Source organism: Salvia miltiorrhiza, chromosome 2 (assembly GCF_028751815.1).
Source record: "Salvia miltiorrhiza cultivar Shanhuang (shh) chromosome 2, IMPLAD_Smil_shh, whole genome shotgun sequence".
Lineage (NCBI taxonomy): Eukaryota > Viridiplantae > Streptophyta > Magnoliopsida > Lamiales > Lamiaceae > Salvia > Salvia miltiorrhiza.
Genome location: NC_080388.1, coordinates 75,055,170 through 75,074,116, shown reverse-complemented (window position 1 = coordinate 75,074,116; position 18,947 = coordinate 75,055,170). Strand labels below are relative to the sequence as shown.

The following is an 18,947-nucleotide window of genomic DNA, read 5'->3' as shown; positions in this document are numbered from 1 at the left end:
AGAATCTATTTTTTAAAAAAATTATATGAAACATCAATTATATAATCAAATAAGTAACCCGCACGTAGGCGGAACCATTACTCTCATAAAAGTGAAAAAACTACATGTATGCAGATCGAATTCAACCCAAAATCTCTCACCAAAAAAAGTCTTTGGATGTCTCGACCCTATATATATATATATATATATATATATATAGTTTATATATATATAAAAGAGTGAATAAATTCCAATATATACGGACGCATATCTTATACTAGTTCTTTATTCTTCTATATGGATATGATTTCCACAAATCTATATCTATATAATATATAAAAGTGAAGTTTTTCCCTCCATCTTTTCCCTCTCGTTTTCTCTCTTTTCTTCCATCAATTTTTTCTTTTAGTTTTTCATAATTTAATTCTTTTGTAAATATTGTCAAATTTAATTTAATTCATGATTTTTTTTCAATATGCACCTTAAATTTAATACTATTGTATAAAAACATCAAAAATAAATTTAAAATGAATATGTTATGAAAATTTTAAAATATTTTATTTTCTCTCTTTTCATTAAATATTTTATTTTCTCTTTTCATTAAAATTTTATAACTTTTTATTTATGTTTGTATATGAAAATATTTATTATGACGCGTAACTCTATAATAATAATGTGTAAATGCTAATTTTTGTTATTGAATAAATTTTATTATACTTTATACAAAGTTGTTAATATAATTTTTAAATTCAAGATTTTATTGAATAATTGACGTGAATTATTTTATTTTATTTTATTTTATTTTTAAAATATATTTTATATTTATTTAAATATATCATTAATTTCGATGTTCGTCGTGCATCGCACGAATGGACATTCTACTAATTGTTTAACGTGGGGTAGGTATGTATTCAAAGTAACATGTCGGTTATATATAGTAGTATTTCTTAATTAGAATGAGACATGTCGATTTTGCAATTTCATGATTGAGAGGTTATTTTCAGATTCGATTCATTTGGAATAATTTATTTATGAAATATTTAACAGGTATGAGCCCAATGGGCCCAATTAGATTTAAAATAAAATTATTGGGCCTCAAAAAGGTGTAAGCGATCCATTAGCGGATTATTAGGAAGTAACTAAGTAAGCCTATCAACAAAGAGTGTCTACTCATCTCTATTTATTAATTTTTTTTAAATAAAAAATGATGATAATAATAGCTCTCATTTCTATCTTTCGATAATCCAACCTATTAATTGAAGGAAAAACTTCTTATTAAACTAAATTGCAGGACTAAAATTAATTATTTTTAATTAAATAAAATTATTATTTATTTATTGCGATATTTGTAGGGACAAAGTTCGTCCACCTACCCAAGCCCCACAAGTTAGTCAAACTATTAAAACTTAATTAAGTCCACTATCAAGGTCAAGTAGGGTTCCTCCAAATCGACATCGACAATGATGTTGAAAGAGATAATCATAATAAACACAAATTTTAATGTATTTAATTTAATAAAATATAAAAATAGGTACAAATTTAAAATTTATAAATTGAAATATATTTGTGTGCAATGTTCCTTGAATTTCTTCGAGGAAATATGTCTTTTTGATCTCCTTTGAATTTGAGCTCGTCAATTGATTTGTGCGTCTTTATGAATTTTCTATACTTAATAAAAAAAATGAAAAAGAAGCAATTTTAATTGTGGCTTCAAGTTTAATTCGGAAAAAGTTTCAAAAAATTAATAGTTTATATATTAATTGCCCAACAACTCATAAAAAATACCACATCAAAAAAATTTGGACTCCAAATAGGATTAAATGTGGCTGAAATTTTAATTTAGGCCCAATTTTAAAAAATTCAAAATTTATATATTTATTGATAAAAATATTAATTAAAAATAAAAAATAAAAAATTAATTATACTTTTTAAAAATATATAGGCAATTAATCTTTAATCTTTTCCAAATAAACAATTACATATGTATATTATTTTTACAAATAAAAAGTGCGTATGTGTGCGTGTGCGTGTTTTTTAAAAATAAATGTCTTATGTTTTTTTTTTTAGAAAAATAAATGTCTTATGTTTAATTTTTCCCAACCACAAATAATTGCAATATTATAGACAAAAAAATAAAAAATAAAAAAAATTGTGTGTTATCTTGAAAACAAGACTTGATTTGCAAAATGCATTGTTGTGCAAGGGTGATTATTTCCATGTGAGATGTTGTGCACATATCTTGAATATTATAGTTCAAGAAGGGTTGAAGGTTGCTAGTGATGCTTTGGATAAAATTAGAGCAAGTGTCAAATATGTAAAAGCATCAGAAGCGAGAATGATTAAGTTTAAGGAATGTGCTAGGAAAACTGGTATTGAGCTCACTTCTTCACTTTGCTTGGATGTGGCTACACGTTGGAATTCCACATATTTGATGCTTGATAGTGGAATTAAATATCGCAAAGTTTTTTGCATGCTTGCATTTGATGATTTGGCATATAAGCATTGTCCGACAGAAGAAGAATGGGATAGAGGAGAAATAATATGTGAATTCTTGAATCCATTTTACACCATTACTACTTTGATTTCTGGTACATCTTATCCTACTTCCAATTTGTATTTTATGGAAGTTTGGAAGATTGCACGTTTGTTGGAGGTAAATGTTAGAAGTAAAGATGAAGTGGTGAAGTCTATGTCCCTTGCTATGCAATCAAGGTTTGAGAAATATTGGGAGGAGTATAGTGATATTCTATCAATGGGGGCAGTGTTTGATCCAAGAATGAAGTTGAAGCTTTTGGAGTATTGTTATTCAAAAATTGATCCCATTTCTAGTAGTGATAAAATCAACATATTGAAGATGAAGTTGCATGTTCTATATGATGAGTATAAGAGAAAGGGTGTTGGTGTATCTTTGTTCAAAGTTCCTCAATCTAGTTCTAGTTCTAGTTCTCAAGTTAGAGAACTTGAATTTAGAGAAAAAGGAGGAGGAGTAAGAAGGCAAGAATTGGGAAGAGGATTGAATTTGAATGACAAAGAACTTGAGGTAAGTTTTATTTATTTATTTATTTTCAAATATTTGAATGTATTCATATTTCAAATTATACTAATTTATTCATGTACAATTATTTTTGTTGTAGGAATACAAAAGTTACAAAGGTGGAACTTCCGATTCAAAATCACTTTTGGATATTTATTTGGAGGAAGCCCCAATGGATGAGAAGGTTGAAATTGATTTGCTTATGTATTGGAAAGATAATGCTTCCCGCTTTGGAGAACTTGCTAGGATGGCATGTGATGTGCTTAGCATTCCCATAACGACGGTGGCATCCGAATCTTCCTTTAGCATCGGAGCACATGTTTTGAACAAGTACAGGAATAGGCTTCTTCCCGAAAGAGTTCAAGCTCTTATTTGCACACGTAATTGGTTACATGGATATTCCGATGGTAAGATTTCTCTTTTTGTTATTATGCTTTAAATTATCGAACTATATTATGCTTTAATTATATTATTTTCTTTTAATAGATGGTGAAGATGATGAGGAAGAAGACATGGATCAAGTTGGAGCACCGAATGTTATTAACGTTGAAGAAGAGTGTTACTCAAACATTTAGACTTTATATTTATTTTTGAGATGCTTTGTTTCTTTAATTTCAAACTATTGTTGAATACTTTATTTTTATTTTTTTAACAAGTTGAACATTTTATTATTATTAACTTATTTTATATGTCGTAATCTTGAATATTTTATATTTTTGCATTTCATGTTTGGCTATATAATTTATATATTTAATATTTATGTATATTTTATACATTATACATTAGATCATTAAGAATAATGTAATACAAATGATAATTTTATTTTTACACCTTTAAAACCTCCAACCCGATGGGCTAGCCCGAAACCCGAACGTTTAGGGTTAGGGTTGGAGATTTACAACCCGAAAAAACCTCCAACCCGATTAGCCCGCACCCGATTAACCCGGAACCCGATAGGGCTAGCCCGAAAACCCGATGGGCTGGCCCGATTGACATCCCTAGTTGTGTGTGGAAGAGGAGGAGAGAGCCACGCGCTAGAGAGAGAAAAGGGCAGAGCGAGTGAGAGAGAGTGTTGAAGGAGAGCGAGTGGCAATCAAATCGAGAGAACCCTAATCTCCCAATTTGGGGGAAAACATCGTCGACTCGCCCAAACCCTCGCGTGGATTTGCAGTTCTGAAGATCCCTACTATAAAAATCGCAGGTAATCACCACTCTCCACCTCCATAACTGCTTCTTCTTCCTCCCATCCCTCTCCCTCCCTTTCTCTTCTGCTCAAATAATTCGCTCCTATTCTCGCTAAATGATCAATTTCAAGAATCGGAGAAACGTTTTCCCTTGATTTCCTGCTCAAATTCGTGCCGCTTTTTATCCATATAATTTTCTTGTTTCGCTGTACTTGGATTGTTTTGCGTGAACGTGGGGTTTTTCTTGATTGTTCTTTTCTTTTCTGTTGGGTTTTCGGAGCTGATATAACCGCATTCTGTGCTGTGTTTCTTTTCCCAATGTGGTGAAAGCTTCACAATGTAGTTATTTAGGCTTGTTGGTTCTTGCTTCTTTTGCGCTTGCTGCAGAGAGCTGCCATTTCTAAATGTGTTATCAATTGTTAACTACTTGATGTTAAATGTGGTTTTCGAGATTTTCGTTGCAATGGCACTTGTATTTACAGAAATGCATTATTTTATCTGAGTTTAATTGCAGTGACCTCCTTTGAGAATGAGCTAAATCACTTACTGTAATCTTTCCTCTCATGCAATTTTCAACAGCTATTCTTTAAGTGTACCCTTCTAAAATCTTGTGCTTGGGCATCAATGGAGGATGCTGTTGCCTTTGTAAAAAATATGTTATCAAACATGCTTTTGCTGGTACTTACCGCCGTGATGTTGTTGTATGCCTCTGCACATGACAGAATCATGAATGTGGTGGTTATTTCTTTTTCCTGTGGCAGTGAAATGTAAACTAAATGCAGAACTGTATAAAAGCTCTTATCTTCATTGCTCTATAGAGCTCAAATTCATGTCCAATTTGCCAGGTTGCTACACAACACCTTATTGCAGGACAACGAGTTGTTGTCATGGATATAGATCTTAGGTTGCCTTCTGGAGAACATGATAAAGAATTAGAAGAGCCTAATGGAATTGTTAATATGCTAGATGGGGAAGAGAAGCCCCTCAATGTAGATGGAGTGGGTGAGAGTATGGGAGACGAGGATAAGTTGCATGTCGAAGATGGAGATGATGTGAATTCTCCGTTACCTGATATAGATTTCAAAGATGTGACAATTCTTGAGCCACTTCCTGGTATGGAATTTGGGTCTCATGGGGACGCCTATGCTTTCTATCAGGAATATGCTAGATCTGTGGGATTCAGTACTGCAATTCAGAATAGCCGCCGGTCAAAAACATCAAGGGAATTCATTGACGCAAAATTCGCATGCTCTAGATATGGCACAAAACGTGAGTACGAGAAATCTTTGAACCGCCCGCGCAGTAGACAAGGAAGCAATCAGGATGCTGAGAATGCTACAGGTCGTCGAGCATGTGCAAAGACAGATTGTAAAGCAAGTATGCACGTTAAGAGAAGGTCCGATGGGAAGTGGATAATCCATAGATTTGAGAAAGAGCATAACCATGAACTGTTACCTGCCCAAGCTGTAAGTGAACAAACCAGAAGGATGTATGCTGCAATGGCTAGACAGTTTGCTGAATATAAAAGTGCAGTCGGTCTTAAACATGACTCCAGAAGCCAATTCGAAAAAGGCAGGAATATGGCAATGGATGCAGTAGAGGCGAGTGCTATGCTTGAGTTTTTTGTCCATATGCAGACTCTGAATTCAAACTTCTTTTATGCAGTGGATGTTGGTGAGGATCAACGTCTGAAAAGTCTATTATGGATTGATGCCAAAAGCAGGCATGACTATCCCAATTTCAGTGATGTTGTATCTTTTGATACGAGCTATATAAGAAACAAGTATAAAATGCCTCTAGCTCTATTTGTTGGGGTCAACCAGCACTATCAGTTCATGCTACTTGGATGTGCTTTGGTGTCTGATGAAAACGCAGCGACATATTCATGGGTCATGCAAACGTGGTTGAAGGCGATGGGTGGTCAGGCTCCGAAAATTATACTCACTGAGCAAGACAGGGTTTTGAAATCTGTTATTTCAGATGTTTTGCCATCCACTCTTCATTTTTTCTCCTTGTGGCATATAATGGGAAAGGTTTCAGAAACATTGAATAGTGTAATCAAACAGAATGAAAACTTCATGTCTAAATTCGAAAAATGCATTTATAGGTCGTGGACAGAGGAGGAGTTCGAAAAGAGGTGGCTCAAGCTGGTGGATAGATTCGAACTGAAAGAGAACGAGTTGATCCAGTCATTGTATGAAGATCGCAAAATATGGGTGCCTAACTTTATGAAAGATGGATTTTTTGCTGGGATGTCGACCGGTCAACGATCAGATAGTGTGAATTCTTTCTTTGACAAGTATGTACATAAGAAGACTACTGTGCAAGAGTTTGTTAAACAATATGATGCCATTCTGCAAGACAGGTATGAAGAGGAAGCGAAGGCCACTTCTGATACATGGAACAAACAGCCTGCTTTAAAGTCTCCTTCACCTTTCGAGAAGCATGTAGCTGGCCTATACACTCATGCTGTATTTAGGAAATTTCAAGTCGAGGTATTGGGCGCGGTAGCATGTATTCCTAAGAAAGAGGAACAAGTTGATGCGGTGGTTACTTTCAAAGTACAAGATTATGAAAGGAATCAAGAATTTGTTGTCACATTGAACGAGTTGAAATCTGAAGTATCCTGCATATGCCGCTTGTTTGAATTGCAAGGGTTCCTTTGTAGACATGCAATGATTGTTCTTCAAATCTGTGGCATCTCAACAATACCGTTGCAATATATCTTGAAACGGTGGACGAAAGATGCCAAGAGCAGATACTCAATCGAAGGGTCTGAACAGGTGCAGTCAAGGCTGCAGCGGTATAATGATCTTTGTCAAAGGGCTATGAAATTGGGTGAAGAAGGGTCATTATCACAAGAGAGTTACAGTCTGTCTCTTCGTGCACTTGGTGATGCTTTTGAGAACTGTTTGAATGCGAACTACTCCAATAAGAATCTTCTAGAAGCTGGACCTTCTGCCTCCCCAGGTATTTTGTGCATCGAAGACGACATTCAGAGTGGAAGTTTGAGCAAGACGAATAAGAAGAAGAATGCAACTAAGAAAAGAAAGGTTTGTCTTGAATCAAATACGTATTCTTTTATGCTATCTATGTTTTTAAGTCATGCGTCATCTGCATTGCAGGTTAACATGGAGCCGGATGTTATTACAGTTGGCACGACAGATAGCTTACAACAAATTGTACGTCAATGTTATTGCGTGCTTACTTTTCTATAGAAAAATGTCATAGTCGAGATATGCCTAAAAGAAATTTTGCACATACCTGAGATTCTATACTGTAGCTTGTTGCTAGCTGATATCATCTACAAGCCATTTCACCTGCTACATTTTTCTCGTTCTAAATCAGCTGATGTTTTGATGCTTAGGAAAAACTGAGTTCTCGACCTGTAAATCTGGACGGATTTTTCGGTCATCATCAAAGTGCTCCGGGAATGGTAAGGGATATACTTTGAAATTATGCTAGAAAACTGAAGTTCAAATTGTCTCATTCTAACTTTGGTTTCTCTCTATTTGAAAGGTACAGCTGAACTTAATGGGTCCCACACGTGATAGTTACTTCGGGAACCAACCTGCCATTCAGGGACTAGTACGTCATCTAATCACGACTCACGAAAAAAAAAATCTTAATTATTTCTGGTAATAATGGAATCTAAAGTTATGATCTTCTTTAGGGCCAGCTGAACTCCATCGCACCTACCCATGATGGTTACTATGGTTCTCAGCCTGCCATGCCCGGAATGGTATCTTGTTTTTTCATATAACTACTTCTTTTTCCTGTTGCTTCGTGTTTGTTTCAATTCGTTTCTGATTTTCATGGTCTTTCTTGAAGGGGCATATGGAATTTTTCCGCACTCCAAATTTCGGCTATGGTATTCGGGTTAGTTTGTGGGGATGTTAGGTTTATTTTAAATGCTTCTGTTATCTCACCAATCTGGGGGCTTACCTATATATGGTTGTCCATAGCAGGATGATCCTAATGTGAGATCTGCGCAGTTGCATGACGACGCAACAAGACACGCGTGAGAAAATATCTCTCTCTCAATTAATGGTAGGTAATGATGTTTGGTTTAATCATAGTTTGTGTCCCCAACTTTCAATGTTTTCAAAAAATGTCCTCGACTTAACATTTTCACTTCAAAAACCCTCAACTTTGTAAAAAATGATTTATATCCCGCTTTACAACATCTAACGACGGAATGATGAGTCACCTAGCCGATTCTTATGGTTTAGGGTATTTTCTGCAATTCTATATTGAATAGTACAGATTCTAGCTAGGTGACTCGTTATTCTGTCGTTGAATTCCATTAGGCGTGACATAAATCAAACTCAAGGATTTTTAAAGCGGAAACGTAAGTTAGGGACATTTTTCTAGAAAAAGCTGAAAGTTAGGGACACAAACTATGATTGACCCATAATGTTTCATAGCTTGATCTTTCATTTCCAAGCATTGCTCGCGTTGGTATCGACTGATATATATAGATGCCGTTGTACAGAAGCGCAGTGGGCAGATTCGTCGAACGCGTTGGTGTCCGTACAGACTGATGTGTATCAAGAGTTGGCCGAGTGAATGAAGAAGTGTGCCAAATGGGAGGAGCATCTCCTGATTTAACTTGTATAGTAAGTGAACATAGATTAAGCAGCAGCGTGTAACTTCATTGTCCCCGGCGACGAGCACTGCGCCGTGTTGTAGCGACAGTAGCTTTGTCGTCGCCGTCGCGGCAGCGACGAGCACTGCGCCCGTGTTGTAGCGATAGTAGCAAGATGTATCTGTAGTTAATTTACGGTAAAATTTAGTATTCCTATGAAGAAGAGAGCATTGCTGAGTTGATAATGATTAGCATTGTGTTGATATTTGTTGTTTTACCCACATGAAATATCTATCTATATCTATACCTATGTATAAAAGTTTTATTATTTATTTATTTTTAATGAAATTTGGATTTTTTGCCTATTTTATTTATGTATTTTTATAGGTTTGAGTTATTTTTATTGATAATACTTTTAGAAGTCATGTAGAAATTCAATTTGTAAAAAACGCTACTACAAGTCTACAATTAGTTAGTGTAAAATCAAGATTTTATTAAAGTCGATTCAAATCAATGTTGAATTTTGAACTCATTTTTGTTATCGCAATAATTTTTTTAAAAAGTCTCGTCATACATTAATCACTTTATCATTATACTAACGTACACTGCAAATTTAACTCATTTATCATCGTATTTTGTTTCGTTTTAGAAATATATTACTCCATATTAAAATATTTAATAATAATGACCTTAAAATAATCTTTAATAATAATAAGCTAACGAGTAAAGTGTGCGCATGAGTAAAATTTGATGCTCGATTTCGATATTTACCCATAATTTTGGGAAAATTGCATGAAATAATTGTTTCATTTTATAGTTGCTAATCTATAATTACAACAATCAATTAGCAGTCAACAACCTCTTCTTCAGCTGGCACCACATTCCGCTCTTGGTGTGGATAGTGGCTCCGGTAACTAGTTCGACGGATTCCGGCGATCCTCGTAGGTTTACGTCGAACTTCTGTAGTAACGCCGCCAGCGCCACGGTCGACTCCATGAGGGCGAATTGGTCCCCGACGCATTTTCTCGGCCCTCCTCCGAAGGGCAAGAAGGCGAAATCCGCAATGATCTGGTCACATTGGATGATAGAAGTTTAAATATTTGCATAACGAGAGAGTCCGGTGTCAAACGAATAAAACCTAAGTCCGACTAACAAATTTACAATAAAGCACCAGATATGGATCTTGACACACCAGACAGTCTGACATTAGTTTTCGTACAGTTGCTAACTAGGGTTATGGACTCCTAGACTATTTTTCCACAAAATTGAATTAAGAAGGGCTTAAATACTTCAATTTCTTAGGAAAATGGAGTTCCTATCAAAAACACGATATAGAGCTGTCAAAATTGACCTGGTCGGAAATTAGAGTTCCCAGACAAACGAGTCGTGTTTCTCAAGAACCAAATCGAGCAAAAGCCGGATTGCTAGATGAATTACCTCATTAGGATACAACGCCCCGGGGCTACGGGATGGATCAAAACCGGCCCAACCATCAACTTGGCTCGGCTTTTGCACCTGAAACCTCTCCGGCTCGAAGTCATTAGGGTTGTCCCAGAAATACGGAGACCTGTGGAGATTATACACCTGCAAAAGCAACGACCTTCGAGCCATCAACACGATGCTCGATCAACAAGATCCGAACCAACTAAGTTTGGCTGGTCTTGGTTCAAAAAACCTAGCTAGCACACTCACAGAGATGAACAAGTCCGTCCCGGCTGGAATTGAGTACCCGTCTTTATCGCCATTATAGCCACCTGCGTCGTTTAGGATGCAGTTTCAGAACATTAACCAACTCACGGGATACAAAAACGGCCGGATATTGTAAAGAAAACGCGAACAAAATGATGACCAAACGACTTCTTCGACTTCATAGTTGGCAATGGAGATGATATGATCATCAGAAAACCTACTCGGTAACCTATCGGGTTTCAGAGACCGTCTGATGAGCAACGGAGGCTGTGGATATAATCGTAGGGCTTCCACGACAATAAGCCGTAGATACCTAAACAAAAATGAACAATCAATCACATTTTGCATAGGTTGAGCAAATGTTTATCCAGAGAAAACCATATAGCTATCAAAATCGAAGACGAGCTATGATCATATAGAGATGAAAAAAGCATGCTATAAGTTATGTTTGCTTCTTGAATTCTAACAAATATTACCAATCTTAGAAACCTTCATTCATCAATGACTTCTGCAGAGATAAAGATATCCTGAGATCTCTGCATTTAATGCGGCTGTACTTCTGAGTACGTGGCTTCCTCTGAACGTTGGAAGATCAGTCCTAGGAGGAATGTTCAACTGATACTTGACTTTAGTATCAGTCCATTAGTATCAGTCCATTGCGCGCATTAAGTAATCAGTCTTCAACTGATTCTTCAACTGATACTTCAGTTGGTATCTGCAGTCTTCAGTCTTTAGTCCTTCGTTCTTCAGTCTTTGACACCGCAAGCTAAACTAGAACCGAACTCTAACACTTGAGTTTAAAACAATTCTAGTCTATTATAGTTAAGTCCTATGAATTTTGGTATCATCAAAACAAGGATTAGGATATTCCACAAGGTTCCCAACATCTTCTTTTCTTCTCTTTTTTTCTCAACGAATTTGCAATTCTACAGGTTAAAGCCAGGTAATTTCTTTAAAACATATAATTACATTTTATACATTTCAATTTTTTATTTTTATTAATTATTATTAATAGTTTTAATTGATGGAATTCTAATTTTGAATTTAGTTTGTGTGTGTTAATCGTGAATATACTGCGTTCATCGTATTCATATACACATTACTGGTGCGATCTTTCCTCTCTAAATTATTATATTAATTAGTTATTATTATTATTATTATTATTTTTATTTTTGGAGATATTATTTGATTATTATTTTAATGTGTACTTTGTTTAGTTGTGCCCTTGATACTTGTTTAAAGCAACATTTTTTAATCGAATGTCATAGTTTTTAATCAAATATTTCTATAATATATTTTTTTCTTAACAATAAACAGAGTTCGATTTAAAATCCTTGCTTATATGGCCGCAGCCAAGCCTACATATTTGACCCAAAATAAAAAATAAATCAGTTTTTGAACCCTAGTTGAATTGAACCTTTGATTGTATGCAATTTTGACCCAAAAATAAAAATAAATACATCATATTTTCTCTTCGTTTGAACCCTTATTGCACCGCTTCTCCTTTGCAAAGCGCGGCCGCCGCTTCCGCCTCGCTCTGGCATTTCTCTATCGCCATGGATTATGCAGGCAACAGATCGATTATATCTTCCCCTCCCCGAGTTGGAGACAAGAGCAGCAGCATTGAAGATGATTGTTGTTTGCAAATCGATGGTGGTCGGTATTTGGCAATTGATAGTGGTGGAAATTATTATCTTTCCGACCGCCCCACACCAATTAAAGGCCAAAAAATTCCAAACGAAATGTCAGGTGTTCCTGTTTTTCAAGTAGATCGTGGCGGTGATTATTTTGAGCTCGTCACATTTGGAGTCTTAGCGGGTGATTTACGCCATATCTGGACTGCCGGGGACGGTAAGCTAAATTTCTATTGTTAATTAGTAATAGTCTGCAATGATTCATAAGTCAATTTGTTTCATTTTGTTTCCCATTTCCCACCCTTGGGTAGAGTTGGGGGTAGTTTCAACAAATAATTCTTTGAAAAATACTCTTTAAATTAATGAATTATTTTTTAATTAGGAATAGATCATGTGTTTGATCATGAACAATATCTAACTACTAATTGGTGTGTTTGTGTAGAAATCTTATTCAATGAACTATTTGATCTTGACTCGGAAGAAGAGATCCTTGCACGACCAGTGTTTCTTCCCCCGGCTGTTGCCAAATATCCTAAAATGCCTCAAAAGGAATATGTGCCTACGGCTTACGACCAATCTACGGTGAGTATTTCTCTTCGATTGATCATATGTTTTGAAAATAATATACTCCTTGTAATAATTGCAGACAAAAAAACATTGTGGTCCGCATATCCTTTGCAAAGCGCCGCCGCCGCTTCCGCCTCGCTCTGGCATTCCTCTGACCCTCTCTATCGCTATGCATTATGCAGACAACAGATCGATTATATCTTCCCCTCCCCGAGTTGGAGACAACAGCAGCAGCATTGAAGATGATTATTGTTTGCAAATCGATGGTGGTCGGTATTTGGCAATTGATAGTGGTGGCAATTATTATCTTTCCGACCGCCCCCAACCAATTAAAGGCGAACAAATTCCAAGCGAAAGGTTGGGTGCGCGTATTTTTAAAATTGATCGTGGTGGTGATTATTTTGATCTCGTCGGATTTGGAATCTTAGGGAGGAGTGATGATGCTACCTTTGTTGGCGGAGACAGTAAGTTTCATTCATACATTCACTCACTGTGATTGTCAATCGTTTATACTATATGTTTGTTGGCCTCCCTAATCTGATATAATCGCGTCTCTTTTTGTATTTTGAGATCATATACGTAGGTAATAGTCCTCCATAATGCCTTAATTTATCTCCGTTTGTTAAAACTGAGAAACACTATACTTACATAGACGTGTTTGAATCGGCTGTTTATATTATTGATTTTGAGATCATATTTGAAGTAATAGCTTGCAATGATTCATCCCTAATTTTGTTTCCCATATCTTACCCTTATGCCTATTAATTGGTATTTGTTTACTTTGTTTCCCACATTATCTACCTACTAAGTGATGGTTTTTTTAGAAATCCTATTCAATGATATATTGAAACAAGTTGGATCGGCATTGGAAGAAGAAGCGAGGGGGCCAGAATTAGTGTGTGTTCCCCCCTTTGTTGTCAAATATCCTAAAAATAAGTCACATGATGTGCCTTTTTTTGACCACATAATGGTGAGTATCTCTCCTCTCGACATGATTGTGCATATGTTTGGAAGTCCTTTTATTGATTTACAGAAATAACTTACTCTTGTAATAATTGCAGAACAGAGTCACATTAAAAACAGTTAGTGTGTTTGTTGACATACGTAAAGCTGCTAGGAAGCTTAAGAGGTAAATTATCTTGTAAATAAATTCCTTTGGTTTTTGATAGAAATGAATTGTATGCAAATTGATTCCTTTAGGCCTTGTTTGGTAGTAGATAAGATAACACCTAGAAAGAATTTACCTCTGCCTTTTATTCCTTGAGCCTCGTTGCGCATCTATGCTTCACATTGGCTGCCAAATGTCCAAGTACATAAATATCGAATGTGGTTCTAAGCTTGATTCACTTGGGAAAGTGTGTTCAATACATAGGCTGCTCTTAGAATTAGTTAGCTTTGCTGCCCGGTGAGAAAGGCGAGGTCTCTTGCAGCTTTCAGTTGAATGCAAACGGGGAGGCTCATATTTCTCTTGCAGCGGCAGTGGGTTGATACAAATTGTACATGCCTACCAAATGAGTTGTTGTATTCCTCCTTAATATTGATTTCTTTTCAAGCTAATTAATTCGGGTTTATCTCCTACCTTTAGCTATTAAGACCTGCATATATTTATTTTTAGATCCACTTGATAAGATAGTAAGTTTATCAATCAATATGCAGAAGCCATGAAGTGGAGTCACATAACACGGACTGTTAACCTAGTACTATGCTAACTGTCGAGGTATGTTTGTTCCCAAAACTTGTCTCAAAATCTCTACTAGGTTTATTAATCAATTATTCTTTTCATATTAGGTATGTATGTATATATCTTCAGGTTTTGTTCTTTATGCGGGAGCATGATCCTTTAATGAGTTGCTGAAAAAAAGACTATCTGGATGTATATTTAGCTGGTCATTTCTATATTAATATGCTTATTTATGTTGGATTTTTGAACAAAAAGTAGTATTTATGAATTATGTCGAATCTTTGAAAAAAAGACTAGTTTTTGTGTTTGTTTTATGGAGTATTACATGTTAATAACTAGTACGTTCATCTGTGCGGTTCATGACGAATATAGATATTAAATATGTTTAAATAAATAAATATAAATATTGAATCGAATCCAAATATAAACAAATATAAAATACTCCCTCCGTCCACAATTTAAAGCCCTACTTCCCCTTAAATTTTTGTCCACAATTTAAAGCCCTATTCTGCTTTTTGTACCTTTTTACCCTCCCTCTTTATTTAAAATTACTACCATTTGCCACTAATGGACCCACCATACAACACCTTTATTATTTTTATATTCTATATTTATTACACTTTATCACTAGTGGACCCACCACACAACACCTTTAACACTTTAGTCAACTACTTTATCACTTTAGTCAACTACCCTTTTATTTCATCCACATCACCATTTTCAGCTTTCTTAGTCTCCGTGCCCACATCAAAGTGGGGCTTTAAATTGTGGACGGAGGGAGTAATATTTTAATACATAGATATATATTTTCATACACAAAGGCAAATAAAAGGTAGTAAAAAATTAATGAAGAGAGAAAACAATAAAATATTTTAAATTTTAAAAATTTCATAGCTTATTTGTTTTAAATTCATTTTGCTGATATTTATCATGTTAAAGATATTGTCACAAACTTATTTAATGCTTTCAGCCCGATTAATTACTTGCTCTTCGGCCTTCTTATTATGTTGTGGGCCAAATTAAAATAATAATAATAATAAAAAAAAAAAAATTGGGTTTTGGTCCATATGCAGAATTAATTTATATGCACACAGATTTTTTTTATGTTTTTTAAATATTTTTAATGCATAAGTTACTTATTTAATTATTTAATGCTTTAAGTTCATAAAACAATATCATATTTTATTTTTTATATGTTTTGTAATATATTAACAAGTGTTAATAGGGGAAAGTACCCATCCCCATAATATGTCTATGAAAAATACCCACCCCCATCGTCTAGGTGTCCGTCTCTATTTTACCCTCGGATTTTGCAGGACAGCACGCCCCGGATCGTGCAGCTAGGCCAAACCCTAGGATGTTCGTGCGGAGGCACACACGTCGGAGACATTAGTGAGATCTCGAGCCTGAAGGTATTCGACTTATTTCCCTTGAATCATATGTTGGATATATGACCTGATTGCCCTTTTTTTTCATGAAAAAAAAATGTTTTTCTTGCCCGTATTTATAATGAGATTCACACAATGTAGTTTGATCATTTTCATTTTATTTTGATCAATTTTCAGGTTTCTCAAATTCGGACTAGAAAGGGATTGACAAAAGTTTATTACTCCCTCCGTCCCATAATAAGTGGCCACATTCTTTTCGGCACGGAGATTAAGAAATGGAGTGTTATGTTTTAATTGAATGGGGCCCATCAAAATTATTGAGTTAATTAAAATAATTTCTTCCTCTTTTCACTCTCTCCCTCCCTAGTTCTTCCTGCCGCCGCCACTGGACGGCCGAGCCGTCGCCGGAGGCCGGCAGCTCTGCCTCCCCTCTCTCCTTTCACCGTCGACCTCTCTCCCTCTCCCTTATCTCTCGCCTCTCCTCGCCGCGCCAAGCCGCGGCCGCGCCCCCTCCTCTGGCGACAACAACCAGAAATCACCACCACCACCACCAGCAACAACCACCAAATCACCACCACCAGCAACAACCAGAAATCCCCTCTCCTCTGCCAACAACAACCACCACCACCAGAAATCAAAAACCAGATCTGAAAGAGAATAGAGGGAGAGAGGGAGGACGACGACCTCAAATCGGCACACGATCGGAGAAGAAGAGAGAGGCAGCGAGCTTCGAATCCCCCAAATCAGCGCACGACCGGAGAAGAAGAGAGAGGCGGCGAGCTTCGAATCCCCCAAATCGGCGCACGACCGGAGAAGAAGAGAGAGGCGGCGAGCTTCGAATCCCCCAAATCAGCGCACGACCGGAGAAGAAGAGAGAGGCGGCGAGCTTCGAATCCCCCAAATCGGCGCACAACCGGAGAAGAAGAGAGAGGCGGCGAGCTTCGAATCCCCCAAATCGGCGCACGACCGGAGAAGAAGAGAGAGGCGGCGAGCTTCGCGAGATCTGTAACGAGAGAGAGAGAGGGAGAGAGGCGGCGACGGCCGGAGAGGCGAGAGGCGGCGGCGGCGGCGGCGATGGGGGTGGCATCCCGCCGGAGAAGAAGAGAGGGGCGGCTGCTTATAGTGTGATAGACGATAGGTGTATATGTTGATTTTAAATATAATTTAGGGTTTAATTAGTAACTTAATTAATGATCTTAATTAAGTTAAATTATTTCCATTTTTAGAAAGTAGCCACTTATAGTGGGACAGACGAAAAAGGAAATGTGGCCACTTATTATGGGACGGAGGGAGTACAACGTTGGATAGTTTGTGTGAATCCTATGTCAAATTGAATTCAACCTTAAACTAGTTATAGTCGAACATGTTAGATTTTTTATGAACTTGTTCGAGGTTTATCTTTTTTTGAAATTTGTGGTAGGCATGAATATGTTTGGGGGATAAAATCAAACTCTAATTATTTATTCCACGAAATTGATATTTTTAACAAGTGAATTCGATATTTTATAAGTTTAATTTCGATTAGTTGATTTGAATCACACAAGTGTTTCAGTGAATTAGCTTAACTATTTTGAATATCATTTTTTATTTTATTTTTTATGTCATTCAATAGAGGTTTAATAAACTTTCTATGATTATTATTCAAATAACTTTATTATTGAATTTTAAAAATATTATTTATTTTTATGAATTTTTTGCAGGTAAAATAGGTGGAATTAAAAAAATGGATGGAAGTTCTTTTTATGCAACATTAATATTTTCATACACAAATATAAATAAAAAGTTGTAAAATGTTAATGAAGAGAGAAAAAATCTTGTGTTATCATCATTTGCTTTCAGTTTTTTTAGGCATATGTTGCATGCTAAGTAAGCCCAAGCTCGAACCGTTGATATAGAACATATTGTGCCATATATCCAGTACATTCCCCTCTTAAAAAACACGAAAATATATTATTTAAATGTTTCGAAAATTTAATATTAAAATATATAAAATTATATAATATTAAACCTGTTGACCAGTCAACTCTGAAATAGTCATGAATTTTGCACTGCCTTCATTTATTTCATCTTCAATTGTTCTAATTGTTGGTGCTGCCAATAACTTGAGATTGATTGATCTCTCCTTGTGAAGTTTGATAAAACTGCAATTGGAAATAATGAGTGTTCCATATGAATGTTTTTCCCGTACCTCCATACCCATATATGAAAAACATTCCTCCATAATTTGACCGTGTCGCATTAATAACAGTATCATAAACACATCGTTGTTCATCGGTAAGCTTAGAAATCAAAGCTTTGTGTTCATCTGTTAATGCTTTTCGATCATATCTTAGTTCATCACTGATCAATTTATTTTGATCAGTTTCGAAGAATTCAGAACTTGGATAAGGAATGCCTTCAAACTCTCGCAAAGTCCTTCCAAAACTACTCAACAGTTTTTCAATTTCCACAAGTGTATAACACTTGATTTGTTCTTCAGTTAGTTGTAGTTCTGCAATTTTTAAAATATATATATAATCCCATAATATAATGTAATTATAAAAAAGAAAACATGTAAAATGATAATATAAAACTTTGTAATGATTTCACCTGGATGATGCAGCATAGTTCTTTGATTGTAGTGTCTAAAATGTTCTAATGTTTTTCTATTGTAGTGTCTAACAGTGAATAAATAAAAAATTGTACCATCCTTTTATTTTATGTCTATCCTTTTGATTTTGTTGTCCTTCTAAAATGTTCATTGTATGATAAATGAGAACATATATTAACAAGTGTCATTGTATGATAAATGAGAACATATAGTCCACAAACTACACAAACACAAGTAATAATTAATAAGACCAAATTTTCGCTCACAATAATCCCCACTATCAATTACTATTCATTATTTTCTTAAAACTCGTGACGTTCATAAAGTGAAAACGATATTGTAGATGAATGAAGTATATATTCTTGAATTATTAAAAAAATATTTAATATGCATCTTAAATGAAAAATCACAATAAAATATTTAGTTTGATATAAAAATAATCAAATATAAATTTAAAACAAATAAGTTTTAAAGCAATTCCTCTTTTCTTTGAGTTTTAATATTAATTAGGGCAAATGTGCAGATTAGCCCCTGAACTACACCCCCCTAGAGCCTTTAGCCCCCCATACTCGGTCAAAGCGCGTTGACCTCCCCGAACTCCCGAAAGAAGGGT

At 35.5% G+C, this 18,947-nt stretch overlaps 4 protein-coding genes across 15 annotated transcripts; 3 read left to right on the top strand and 1 right to left on the bottom strand.

Moving 5' to 3' along the window:
• Positions 1–2,149: 2,149 nt before the first annotated feature.
• On the top strand, positions 2,150–3,695 carry LOC131009462 (zinc finger BED domain-containing protein RICESLEEPER 2-like). The gene is made up of 3 exons (XM_057936799.1): positions 2,150–3,019; positions 3,114–3,420; positions 3,500–3,695. Exons 1-3 carry the CDS (start codon positions 2,315–2,317, stop codon positions 3,586–3,588), a joined length of 1,101 nt encoding a protein of 366 aa, XP_057792782.1. The 5' UTR covers positions 2,150–2,314; the 3' UTR covers positions 3,589–3,695.
• Positions 3,696–4,024: 329 nt separating this feature from the next.
• Positions 4,025–9,028, top strand: LOC131009446 (protein FAR-RED ELONGATED HYPOCOTYL 3). 8 transcript variants are annotated; one of them, XM_057936769.1, is made up of 9 exons: positions 4,025–4,214; positions 5,043–7,250; positions 7,323–7,379; positions 7,565–7,633; positions 7,717–7,785; positions 7,871–7,939; positions 8,029–8,076; positions 8,166–8,247; positions 8,693–9,028. In XM_057936769.1, exons 2-8 carry the CDS (start codon positions 5,085–5,087, stop codon positions 8,220–8,222), a joined length of 2,535 nt encoding a protein of 844 aa, XP_057792752.1. In that variant the 5' UTR covers positions 4,025–4,214; positions 5,043–5,084; the 3' UTR covers positions 8,223–8,247; positions 8,693–9,028. The 8 variants fall into 8 exon arrangements, with proteins under 8 accessions (XP_057792752.1, XP_057792753.1, XP_057792756.1 ...); XM_057936770.1 differs by having other exon boundaries at positions 8,679–9,028; XM_057936773.1 differs by having other exon boundaries at positions 4,027–4,214; positions 7,723–7,785.
• A 491-nt stretch (positions 9,029–9,519) lies between these two features.
• Positions 9,520–10,841, bottom strand: LOC131009472 (cytochrome P450 97B2, chloroplastic-like). Its single transcript, XM_057936816.1, has 4 exons — positions 10,696–10,841; positions 10,478–10,539; positions 10,223–10,369; positions 9,520–9,853 (listed from the first exon to the last, which is right to left on the bottom strand). Exons 1-4 carry the CDS (start codon positions 10,820–10,822, stop codon positions 9,626–9,628), a joined length of 564 nt encoding a protein of 187 aa, XP_057792799.1. The 5' UTR covers positions 10,823–10,841; the 3' UTR covers positions 9,520–9,625.
• A 975-nt stretch (positions 10,842–11,816) lies between these two features.
• LOC131009464 (uncharacterized) lies at positions 11,817–15,966 on the top strand. Of its 5 annotated transcripts, XR_009096443.1 has the most exons (8): positions 11,817–12,325; positions 12,551–12,690; positions 12,755–13,139; positions 13,500–13,645; positions 13,737–13,804; positions 14,332–14,392; positions 15,673–15,768; positions 15,922–15,966. XR_009096443.1 is itself a non-coding variant. In XM_057936802.1 (7 exons), exons 1-6 carry the CDS (start codon positions 12,031–12,033, stop codon positions 14,366–14,368), a joined length of 1,071 nt encoding a protein of 356 aa, XP_057792785.1. In that variant the 5' UTR covers positions 11,817–12,030; the 3' UTR covers positions 14,369–14,392; positions 14,486–14,656. The 5 variants fall into 5 exon arrangements, 4 of the variants coding, with proteins under 4 accessions (XP_057792785.1, XP_057792786.1, XP_057792788.1 ...); XM_057936802.1 differs by lacking the exons at positions 15,673–15,768; positions 15,922–15,966 and adding an exon at positions 14,486–14,656; XM_057936803.1 differs by lacking the exons at positions 15,673–15,768; positions 15,922–15,966 and adding an exon at positions 14,505–14,656 and having other exon boundaries at positions 14,332–14,393.
• Positions 15,967–18,947: the final 2,981 nt, after the last annotated feature.

Excerpts from the sequence above, each read along its gene's own strand:
- LOC131009462 (XM_057936799.1), top strand. The coding sequence starts at position 2,315 with ATGATTAAGTTTAAGGAATGTGCTAGGAAAACTGGTATTGAGCTCACT. Across the intron at positions 3,020-3,113 it reads TGAATGACAAAGAACTTGAG|GAATACAAAAGTTACAAAGG; the intron begins GTAAGTTTTATT and ends TTTTTGTTGTAG. Across the intron at positions 3,421-3,499 it reads GTTACATGGATATTCCGATG|ATGGTGAAGATGATGAGGAA; the intron begins GTAAGATTTCTC and ends TTCTTTTAATAG.
- LOC131009446 (XM_057936766.1), top strand. The coding sequence starts at position 5,085 with ATGGATATAGATCTTAGGTTGCCTTCTGGAGAACATGATAAAGAATTA. Across the intron at positions 7,940-8,028 it reads AGCCTGCCATGCCCGGAATG|GGGCATATGGAATTTTTCCG; the intron begins GTATCTTGTTTT and ends TCTTTCTTGAAG. Across the intron at positions 8,077-8,162 it reads ATTTCGGCTATGGTATTCGG|CAGGATGATCCTAATGTGAG; the intron begins GTTAGTTTGTGG and ends GGTTGTCCATAG.
- LOC131009472 (XM_057936816.1), bottom strand. The coding sequence starts at position 10,822 with ATGCAAAATGTGATTGATTGTTCATTTTTGTTTAGGTATCTACGGCTT. Across the intron at positions 10,540-10,695 it reads GAAACCCGATAGGTTACCGA|GTGGCTATAATGGCGATAAA; the intron begins GTAGGTTTTCTG and ends TAAACGACGCAG. Across the intron at positions 9,854-10,222 it reads GGGCGTTGTATCCTAATGAG|ATCATTGCGGATTTCGCCTT; the intron begins GTAATTCATCTA and ends CAATGTGACCAG.
- LOC131009464 (XM_057936802.1), top strand. The coding sequence starts at position 12,031 with ATGGATTATGCAGGCAACAGATCGATTATATCTTCCCCTCCCCGAGTT. Across the intron at positions 13,140-13,499 it reads TACCTTTGTTGGCGGAGACA|AAATCCTATTCAATGATATA; the intron begins GTAAGTTTCATT and ends TGGTTTTTTTAG. Across the intron at positions 13,805-14,331 it reads GCTGCTAGGAAGCTTAAGAG|AAGCCATGAAGTGGAGTCAC; the intron begins GTAAATTATCTT and ends ATCAATATGCAG.